This window comes from Spermophilus citellus, assembly GCF_964194105.1.
Source record: "Spermophilus citellus genome assembly, chromosome: 3".
NCBI lineage: Eukaryota > Metazoa > Chordata > Mammalia > Rodentia > Sciuridae > Spermophilus > Spermophilus citellus.
The window spans coordinates 20,524,918-20,536,581 of record NC_138184.1 but is presented as its reverse complement, the minus strand read 5'-3'; the positions used below and the strand labels follow the sequence as shown (position 1 = coordinate 20,536,581).

The 11,664-nt window shown below is 39.3% G+C and overlaps 1 protein-coding gene across 1 annotated transcript; it reads right to left on the bottom strand.

The window, feature by feature from the left end:
- Nucleotides 1–5,173: 5,173 nt before the first annotated feature.
- LOC308643321 (uncharacterized protein) lies at nucleotides 5,174–11,347 on the bottom strand (the record flags this gene model as incomplete). Its single annotated transcript, XM_081283222.1, has 2 exons — nucleotides 11,213–11,347; nucleotides 5,174–6,624 (listed from the first exon to the last, which is right to left on the bottom strand). The coding sequence occupies exon 2, from the start codon at nucleotides 6,611–6,613 to the stop codon at nucleotides 5,174–5,176; it is 1,440 nt and encodes a 479-aa protein (XP_081139348.1). The 5' UTR covers nucleotides 6,614–6,624; nucleotides 11,213–11,347.
- Between the last annotated feature and the right edge of the window lie 317 nt (nucleotides 11,348–11,664).

Genomic DNA, 11,664 nt, shown 5'->3' with positions numbered 1-11,664 from the left:
CATCATTATATCTTCTTTGGAGAGGTGCCCAGTCAGGTCTTTTGTTCATTTTTTAAATAAAGTTTATTCATTTCTTATCATTAGTTAGAAGTGTTCTTTGTATCTTTTCAATAACAGTTCTTTATGATATATGGTTTTTGCAAATATTATCTCCCAATTTGACACTTGTCTTCTCATTCTTTTGACCATGTCTTTTACAGAGCAGAAGTTTTTCCTTTTTGCAAATTCAGCTTATTTCAATCCATGAAATTATTTCTTTCATGGTTTAAGTCTTTCTTGTTGTATCTGAAAAGTCATCACCACACCCAAGGTCACCTTGATATTCTGCTATGATATCTTCTAGTAGTTTGATAGTTTGGCATATTACATTCAGTTGTAGGATCCATTTTGATTTATTTTTTGTGAAGAGTGTAAGATCTGCGTGTAGATTGTTATTATTATTGGCATGTGGATGTGCAGGTGTTTCAGCATCATTTATTGCAAAGACTACTTAGCTCCATTGTATTGCCTTTGTTCCGTTGTCATACATCAGTTGGCTATATTCATGTACACCTATTTCTGGGCTCTCCATTCTGTTCCATGGATCTAGTTGTCTGTTCTTTATCCAGTATCACATGGCCTTGATTACTGTAGCTTCATACTGACTCTGCATTTGTCAGTACTCTTTGTTCTTCTACTTTGATACTGAGTCATCTACTAAGGGTTTCTTGCATCTCAAAATAAACTTTAGAATCAGTTTGTCAATATCCACAACACAACTTGCTGGGATCTGATAAATATTGCACAGAATCTGTAGATCAACTTGTGAAGAAGTGACTTATTTTTTTACATATTTTGTTTTTTTATTTGTAGTTGGACACAATACCTTTATTTTATTTTTATGTTGTGCTGAGGATTGAACCCAGCACCCCACATGTGCTAGGCAAGCACTATACCACTGAGCCACAACCCCCAAGAAGTGACATCTTAATAATGTTGAATATTCTACTATTATTTATTTAAATATATGGTACAGGGATTGAACCCTTGGCCTTGCACATGATAAGCAAGCACCCTATCACTGAGTGGCATCCCCAGCTCATTTCACTGGAATTATAGACATGGGCCACCATGCCCAGCAACAATGTTGAATCTTCTAATTTGTGAACACCTAAATCTTAATCTCTGCATTTATTTAGTTATCTTATTTTTCATCAGTTTTATAGTTTTCTTCATGTAGACCTTGTACATATTTTTGTTAGATTTATACCTAAGTATTTCATTTTGGGGGGAGGTGCTAATGTTAATGATAGTATGTTTTTATTTATTTTTAAGTTTTCTTTGTGTATGTGTGTGTGTGGTACTGGGATTGAACACAGGGTTTCTCTATCACTGAGCTACAATCCCATACCTTTTTAATTAATTAATTAATTTTAACTTGGTGTTTTAGATATATATGACAGTAGATTGTATTTGACATATTATACATACATGAAGTGTAACTTCCCGTTCTTGTGGTTGTACTTGATGTGGAGTTACACTGGTTGTGCATTCACATATGAACATAGGAAAGTTATATCTGATTAATTCTACTGGCTTTCTTACTCCCACTCCCCCTCCCTTCCCTTTATTCCACTTAGTCTAATCTAATGAGCTTCTATTCTTCCCACAACCCCTTACTGTGTATTAGCATCCACATATCAGAGAGAACATTCAGGCTTTGGTTTTGGGATTGGCTTATTTCACTTTAGCATGATGGTCTCTAGTTCTATACATTTACTGACAAATGCCATAATTTCATTCTTCTTTATGGCCAAGTAATATTCCGTTGTGTATATAAACCATAGTTTACTTATACATTCATTTGTTGAAGGGCATCTAGATGGCCTCCATAGCTTAGCTATCGTGAATTGAGCTGCTCTAAACATTGATGTGGCCATGCCACTATGGTATACTGTTTGGATTTAAGACAGTAGAGCAGATACTGAAATAAGACTTTAGGGGATGGTAGGATGGAATAATTGTATTGTACATAAAAGGACATGAATGTTGGGGGCAAAGTGGAATGTTATGAATGTGTATGTTGAAGCCCTAATACCAAAAATGTGATACATTTGGAGGTAGGACCTTACTGGGTTTAGATCATGAGGATTTGGCCCTCATGATGGGATTAATGTTCTTAGATTAATGTCCTTAAGAGAAGTGAAAGAAAAATCTGGACTCTTATTATTCTCACATGTAAGGACACAGCAAGAAGTTGGCCATTTGTAAACTAGGAAGAGGCCTCATCAACACTCAATCACGCTGGCACATTGATGCTGGACTTTCAAGCTCACAGAATGTCCTTGAGAAGTAATTGTCTGCTATTACCCAACCAGTCCATAGTATTTTACCATGGAAGTTTCACTGGACTAAAAACCATTGCTAAGATATATCCAACCTCCACCCATGTTGAAGAACATTTAGGCCCAAGTTATTTCTAACAATGTTTCAATCCATGTTATACAAATTTTAAGTGATTAAAAAAACCCCACAAATCTTCCAAATTCATTTTGCAAAAGCTAGCAAAATATCACCAGGTTTGATCTAGTTCTGTACTTGACGAAAAAAGAAAAAAATTCACTATGAACAAATCTTTTTTATTCAAGAAATATGAGGAGATTTCAATTATTTGGAAACTTGTCAACAACATGAATTTAAAATGACATAGACCGTAAAATTACAATTTAAAAAAACTTCACAAAACTTAGCAACCAAGTAATTGTTACAGTACATACCATGTATCAAGCACTATTTCAAATATCTTATACATATTAACTTATTTAATCTCTACAACCTGTGAGGTAGCTCCATTTTATAGATGGAAGAACTGAAATAGAAAAAAGCTAAGTGACTTGCCCAGGGTCAATGCATAAAAGTCTGGTGTAGTAAGGTGAATCAGGATGCTGGGTACAAAATTTATGCACTTAACCACTACACCGCTTCTTCCAAAGGCAGGAAGAAACGAAAACTTCCTAAGTACAACAGAATATTTATCGGAACCCAATAATGAACACCATATAAAACAAAACACTAAGAATGTCCCCCACCCCTGAGTTTAAAAAAAGACAAACAATATCTGCTACATATTTTAAAACTTCTTGCTGATGTAAAAGTGGCATAAGATTGGAAGCTGATATAAACAAATCATTATTTATTATGTAACTACCTAGAAACCGAAAAACCACTAAAACTAAAAATAATTTCGCAAGGTAACTGGATCCTGATAAAATTTTTTAAAAAAATGATACTTAGGGGGCTAGGGTTGTGGCTCAGCAGTAGAGCGCTCGCCTAGCTCGAGCGAAGCTCTGGGTTCGATCCTCAGTACCACATAAAAATAAATGAGTAAAATAAAGGTATTGTGTCCAACTGCAACAACAACAATAAATAAATAAATAATACTTAGCACTGGGCATGGTGGCACATTTCTGTAATCCCAGCAACTGGGGATGGAGGCTGAGGCAGGAGGACAGAAAGTTTCCAGCCTCAGCAACTTAGTGAGACCCTGTCTCAAAATAAAAAGTAAAAGGTTTAGGGATGCAGCTGAATGATAGAGCACTGCTAGGTTCAATTCCCAGTACCACAAAATAGTAATGATGACAATAATACTAATAAGGGGCTTGGGCTAGGGCTTAGTGGTATAGCACTCACCTGGCTGGCATGCATGGATTTAATCCTCAGCACCACATAAAAATAAAAGTACTGTGTCCACCTACAACTAAATATATATATATGGTAAAGTTATACTAACAATGAACAAAGAAAGGAAGTATGGCTTTAAAGTCACAGCTATTTTCCCTCCATTCAAATGCCTGGGCTTTCTCAGGAATACAAGGGATTCATTTCTGCTGGACTATACACCCAATTGGTGATGTGGGAAAAGTTATGAATAATGTTGGTTCCCACTGCCAGAGATTTAGTGTGGTAGAGAATGCACAGACAAGGACTAGGAGGTAAAATTACAATATTAAACAGGCAGATAGTTCTACTGAAGATGTGACCAGAAACGTCTAACTCAGGGTGAAGGGCTAGATCCATGAGCTCATATAGCACCTGGTTGTTCCTTGGGATCAGGGAGCTCATTTCTCGGCTGCCCCACCAAAAAAAAAAAAAAAAACAGTCCTATCATTTAAAGGAAAATAGAATAAAAAAATAAATACATACTAATAAATGACATAGTCCCAATTTTTTTTTTTTAGTTCAGTAATTTTTTTAGATCCTGAAATGGATACTTTTTTGTTATTGTATTCTGGGGAGTGTACTCAGGGCCTCATGCATGAGCACTTCCATTTTTAAAAATCGCAGTCCAGTATATGTAAGGAAGGGAGAGACTGCACCCACATTAAAGAAGGTTAGATTTGGGAGTTGGGTTTTAAAATATTTTTAAGAACTAGTGCTCAACATAGTATGTTTTTGCAAAAAGCAATAGATACCACACCCAATCTCAAAAACCTGAAAAGTTGGTAAGGAGTATACTCTCAAATTTTGAGAGCAATTTGCAAGGTAACTTAACAACAGTTGTACATTGCAGCATCAGTTAATTTAAAAGAATTGTGATCTAATCATAAGTTTAAAAGAAATCCAGAAGCATTTGAAGAAAAAAGTCTTTCAGAGATGAGATGGACTTTGAACAATAAATACAAGAAAACCAGATTACCAAATAGGAAGAAAACACAAGAGATGAGTGAATATATATTATAATATAAAACATGGATGTGGAGGGCCATAGCAAGAACTAGGAAAGAACAAACTGATAGAATGACTTATAAATGACTATAAAAATGCTCTGTGGAACAATATTGTGGAATGACTTTATGTAGTGAAATTGAGTAGCTGCAATAAAATACAGAAGATATAAACATTCCTGTTGACACACAATTTGATTATGAGATACATATTAACAAATGAGATAAATTTTAAAATAGGAAAAAGGAAGGAAGAAAAAGCCAATCTATAAGTAAATTAAATGCCTAGACCTTACTTTCCTAATGTAGGGAAGAATCACACTAAGTTTCTCCCACCTTAGTGACCAACTGGAAAACAATAGACAATAGTCTGCTTTGCTTAATGGATCTAACAGGAGATCAGGGTGAACATCCTTCTTAAGGAAACCTTCATGCAAAGTATCTTGTTCTCTGTCTCAGAAAGCCATGCCTTATGATGCTGAGTGAGGCAGACCTGAGGGTTTCTCTCCAGTGTGAGTTCGCTGGTGGTGATTAAAAGTGGAACGCTGACTAAAAGCTTTCCCACACTCAATACATTCATAAGGTTTCTCTCCAGTGTGAACTCTCTGGTGCACAATAAGCTGTGAACTGTCACTAAAGGCTTTCCCACAATCATTGCATTTGTAGGGCTTTTCCCCAGTATGGGTTCTCTGATGTACCATAAGGCTGGAGCTGTAACTGAACACCTTCCCACACTCATGACATTCATAGGGCTTCTCACCAGTGTGGATTCTCTGGTGTATAATGAGGTATGAATTTTGATTGAAGGATTTTCCACACTCATTGCATTTATAGGGATTTTCACCTGTGTGAAGCCTCTGGTGCCGAATAAGGCACTTACTCAGACTGAAAGCCTTACCACACTCACTACATTCAAAGGGCTTTTCTCCAGTATGAATTCGTTCATGGTCAACAAGCTGACAAATCTGACTGAAGGCTTTCCCACATTCACTGCATTTGTATGGTTTCTCCCCAGTGTGGAGGCTCTGATGTCGAATAAGACATTTACTCCGACTAAAGGCCTTGCCACATTCATTACATTCATAAGGCTTCTCTCCAGTGTGGATCCTCTGATGGTCAATAAGACTTCTGTTGGAACAGAAAGCTTTCCCACACTCAGTACACTTGTAAGGTTTCTTACCAGTGTGAAGAACCTGATGTCGGACAAGATTTTTACTCCGACTAAAAGCTGCCCCACATTCCTTGCATTCATAAGGTTTCTCCCCAGTATGGGTTCTCTGGTGATCAAATAGTTTGGAACTCTGATTAAAAGCTTTTGCACATTCATTACATTTGTAGGGTTTCTCCCCATTATGAAGTCTCTGGTGTTGAATGAGATGGGAGCTATGCCGATACGTCTTCCCACACTCACTGCATTCATAGGGTTTTTCCCCAGTGTGAGTTCTGAGGTGAACGATTAGCTGGGAGGTCTGCCTGAAGGTCTTACCACACTCATTACACTCATAGGGTTTCTCTCCAGTGTGGATTCTCTGGTGGCCAATGAGGTGTGAACTCCAATTGAACACTTTGCCACATTCATCACACTGAAAGAATTTCTGTCCCTTTGGGACTCCTTGATATTCCTCAGGACTGGGGGACAGATTTGGATGTTCCCCTACTTCCTTATAATCCTCACATCTGTCTTTTGTGGAGTTCTTCTTATCCTCATCTGTTATTTCAAAAAAATTGATTTCCAAACTGTTCCCCTCTTCATCTGAGGGCTGCCCTTCCAGCTTCCTCAAAGTATCTTCACAGACATCTTCAGCTTCTGGTCCCATAGAAGTCACCCCAAAGAGTCCCCCTGGTGACCTATCAGATGACTCTGATCCTTTAGAAATGGTCTGCTTTGGAGTGAGTTCAGAACTCTCCATCCTGTTCTCACCTGCTGCCAAAAGAAAGAAGAAAATAACCTTTACTCACTTCATGTCCTGTTCTGGAAACAGAACTAAGAGTCTAATATATCATAAGGTTAAGGAATAAAAGAACACATTGAGAAGGGGAGAGAAAATAGAAAATATATCAGGTTTTTTTTCTTCAGGATAGAAAAACAAAGAGGAGGAAGATGGTCAGTGGAGGAGGTAGAAAAGGAGATACCAAGACAGAAAGATGTTGAGCCAGAACAGATAATTACACAATCAGAAAGTAGGGGCCCAGGTGGCAAAGCATGATGCAATTTTCTAGAAGTCATACCATCTCAATATTAAAATGATGAACTCTATGTTCCTTTCTAAACATGACATTGTATGGTTCCATGCTTCTCAGAAAAGATGTTGGGAGAAAGAAAGCTGGCAAACACCTCATTTTAAATACAAGAAAGAGAAACAGCAAAGATGTGTGTTGATGAGAGATTATATTGTAAGGATATGACTAGGAAAATGTTTAAAAAGGAGAGATCTTGTATGACAGAAAAGTGCCAAGATGTGAACATACTTTTCAACAGTGTTGAAAAGAATAGCAGAGCTAAAAAAGTGGGAATACCATAGGTACCCAGGGCATTGCACTATAGGAGTCAGTTATGTACTCCTCTAAAAACCTAGGGATATAGCTCAGTGGAAGCTCACCTGCCTTGCATGTGTGAGAAGGCCCTGAGTTCAATCTCTGGCATTAGAAAAAGAAATATAGAGAGCATCAATTATTTGAAGTTTGAATTAAATATGTTTGGGGATTTTTTTTGTACCTGGGATTGAACCCAGGGACACTGAACCGCTGAGCCACATCCCCAGCCCTAATTTGTATTTTATAGAGAGACAGGGTGAAACTGAGTTGCTTAATGCCTCATTGGTGATGAGGCTTGCTTTGAACTCATGATTCTCCTATCTCAGCCTCCCAAGCTACTGGGATTAGAGGTGTGAGCCACTACGCCTTGAATGGAATCTTGATTCTCTAGAATAAGAAAGAAACTAGACAGATAAGTATTTCCATGGAATTTTTAATTCTGGAATACAAAATCTGTACAGTAAAAAGCAGAGTAGTCAGTTATCACTAAAAACTACAACACTGGTTACTTTCAATCATGTCTTAACCAAGGCCAGGGCATCATATCATTACCATATGGAAAGTTAAAAGTTAAAAGCTCAATGACTCTCATGTCCACCCTTTGTCAAGATGGCCACTGTTGTAAGTTTGTCAATCTCAGAACCTGCCCTTTCCCAGTCTTTGCAGACAGGGAAGCCCAAGCAGTCACACTTTGAGTCAGGTGACCCTGAGCATCACATGAGGTGATTGGGCAAGAGCTAGGCACTAGACCCAACTGTAATTTGTCTTTAGGTTAGTCATTAGCTTCTGCTGTGGCCTCAGCAGGACACTACCAAAATACAGATGATATTTAATAGCTATAGCAATTAGAACCCTTCTCTAAGTAAATTCTGACCTGAAAACTCGGCAAAACGATAGCAATTATGAGTGAGACCTAAAGCTGAAATGAAACATGGAACCAAGTCAAACCATTTGAAGCCACAATAAGAAGAATGTATGAGAAAAACCAAAAACAGAATTGAGAAGGAACTATGATGGAGATACAAGTTTCAGAGTAAAGAAAGGGTAACAGTTGGAACAGGGAGCAGCTGTGTTTCAGTCACACTGGAATACTGGCATAAAATTCATTTGCTTGTGCTGCTGAGGCTCCTGGGCTGTCCTGGTTGTGGCTCATTCTCTTTGAGGCTCTGTTTCCTAGTCTGGTCTAGCTGATTGGTTTGTTCTGGGTTCCTGTTACTGTAGCCTTAAAACACATAGCTCCTTACTACCATAGAAAGTGATTCTCAATTCCTTACAATCTAGAAAACTCAAACTAGGTACCATATGTCCCATCAATTGTGAAGTAAAGGAAATGCTCATCATTGTTAAAGCTGGGTATGGGTGCAGAGAGGTTCGGTATATACTGTTCTACTTTGGAAATTTTTATAATAAAAAGTGGGGGAAAACATAGTGGGAAAAATATACAGAATGAACTCTGAATCATTACCCAATGAGACCATGCTATAATAACTTCCTATCATCATGTTCTGGTACAGGGCTCTCTGCCTGAGGGCAGAGCCTTTCCACTTTTTCTGTACATAGTCTACAGACAGGTCCTCATGCACTTTAGTCTCCTGAAATGACAAGTTTCTACCACTCAAGAACAGTCCCAGCCTGAAGGGCAGAGACACAAAGGGTGCAGAGGGCACAGGGTACAGTCTCTTGATAACTGTAAAGGATAAGTCTATGGTAAAGCACTTGCCTAGCAAGCATGAGGCCCTGGGATCAATCCCTGGTACTGCAAAACAGGGGTAAAAAAAAGAAATGGAAAATCCAGGACAAAACAGAGTCCATTAACTGTGAATAGGGACCCAGCTCTAGGGGAAGCATTTAGGCATGAGCCTCAGGAGCTGCCTCAGGGCAGAGACCCATAGGTAAGCTCCAGTCACATTTGGGTCATAGACATGGGAATTTGGGGGAAAATAAAAAAAAAGAAAAATCCATGCTCATCTGGGGCCTCACTGTTATTACTGGGATCTTATTTCCCCAAAAAGTTCATGTGTTGAAGGCTTGGTCCCCCATGCATCAATGTTCAGAGGTGGGGCCTTTGGGAGGTAATTGGATCATAAGGGCTCTGACATTAGTAGATTCATGTACTTATGGATTCATTGTTTAATGGGCAATGCAAAATACTACAAACTTTAGGAGATATGGACCTATTTGGAAAAGGGATGTCACTAAGGGCACACACTTGAAGAATATATTTTATTCTCGGCCCCTTCTTATTTTTGCTGCTTCTGGGCCACCATGAGATGATCACCTTTATTCCACCACATGCTTCCTGCCATGATGTTCTGTCTGCCTCATCACATTCCCGTGAACAACATAGCCAAGTGACCATGTACTGAAACCTTTGATACTGTGAGCCTTTAAGTCTTTCTTCCTTTAATTACATTTCTTCAGGCAGTTACAGAAATGGAAAGCTGACTAATATACTGATCATCTGAAGCACAGGAGCTGCTGCTTGGTTTCTTGAGTTCCCCATGTGGGAAAGGGCACAACTGTAGATGTAAGCTGAGTTGAGAGAGGGAAGAAAGTAGGCCAAGCCCAGCCCTCGGCTCCCATAAGGATTATATTACCAAGGAGAAGATTCAAGAGAACACAGGCAGCTCTATACACTGATTCTGGGCCTTCTTCCTACAGGCTTTATCTCACATGTGCTGTGACTGTTCCTTAAAGGGCATAATGGGAGGTCCCTGATCAAACTGAGAACTGGGTGTTCCTCTTAGCCTGCACTCTCTTCAACCTTCCTGAAAGAAGCTGTTTCTGACGATGTTCTCTCTGCCATGGCTTCCCTATCACCAGCCAAGCCTGATTTCCCCTCAGGTCTCTGGTCCCTTAAGTTCAGGTGTCTTCCTGTTCCTGCCATGTCATGGACACTCTTGGAAGTCTAGCCTAGTGCTTCCTTCTTTTCTGTCAACGAATTCAGTGGTTCTCATGGCTTTCACACTTCTAGCTTCTCTCACTTGCTACCATGCACAATGCCCTGGATTCTATCCCCAGCACTGCAAAAAAAAAAAAAAAAAAAAAAAAAAAAAAAAAATTTAATGTACTTAATGCCACAAGAGGTTAAAAGGATAAATTTGTAGATTCTGTATGGCAAATGTCATGTATGTTTTATTTTATCAAATACTTCATCACAATACTACTCACAAATTTTTAGAAAGCAGAAGCATGACCCTATTCCATAATCAAAATACGTATGTACCAAAAGTAAAATATATATATGTACCATGCATGAGTGTACATGCTCCTGCACATGTATTTAACCCATTAAATCACAGGTTTTCAATTCTATGACTATTTCAACGAAATTGACAAGGGTACATTAAAATAGGTTGGAAATGATAACATGTAGCTTAAATATATATGTACATATGTGTGTGTCTTATATGTGTATATATGTATTATATGAATTATATAATATTATGTATTACATTATATAATTTATATAATTATATTAATTGATGTTACCTTTAAATGTAATAAGGTTACTATATATTTATATTATACATTATATACTGTATTTTGGGGCTAGGGTAGTAGCTCAGTGGCAGAACGCTGGCCTAGCACGTGTGAGACCCTGGGTGTGATCCTCAGCACCACATAAAAAGTAAATGAATACAGTAAAAGGTATTGTGTACCACCTACAACTAAGAAAATATTTTTTAAAAAAAAAAGTTCTTGGGGCTGGAGATGTAGCTCAGTGGCAGAGCACTTGCCTTGCACGAATGAGGCCCTGGGTTCAATCCTCAGCACTACATAAAAATAAACAAATAAAAATAAAGATAGTGTCCATCTAATATAAATATATATATTTTTTTAATTTTATTTTTTTTAATAAGTTCTTATGGGTGTTCCACATCAGGCACAATGGTGCCGAAAGGATTAACGTCAAGCTGTCTGGAGACTGCAGGTCTCCACTTCCCTTCACCTACCCACCCGCGCTCGCTCACCGTTTCCATAGACCACGCCCTCGCGCACACTTGTGTGGGAGCGAACGTCTGGAGAGACCGGACTCCAGATTCTCCACACCCGGAGGCCGACCCCAGAGGCTCCACAGAGCGGCCCCTCCCGGAGCAGCTAAAGACCGCCGCCCTCGGGCGTCCAACCCGCACAGCTGAACTGCCAGGTGAAAGCGGTCGGGGTCCTGGTTTTTGACTACAGCGCCGCCGCGTCGCGCACGCGTGTCGCTGCCAGGGCCGTCGCGCCTCTCTAGGACACCGGGAGAGTAGACGTCTCGGCTCCTCCCGGGCTGGGCGCCGCCACCCTGGGGGCCTGCGTGCTGCAGAACACCTTGCCCCTCCTCGCTTTCGGTTGCTGCTCACTTCGCATTCTCCTCCCAGGAAAGTTAGGGAGCCAAAGTAGGGGGTCAAAGTAGGAATTGCAAGCCCAGGAAAGCCTCCAC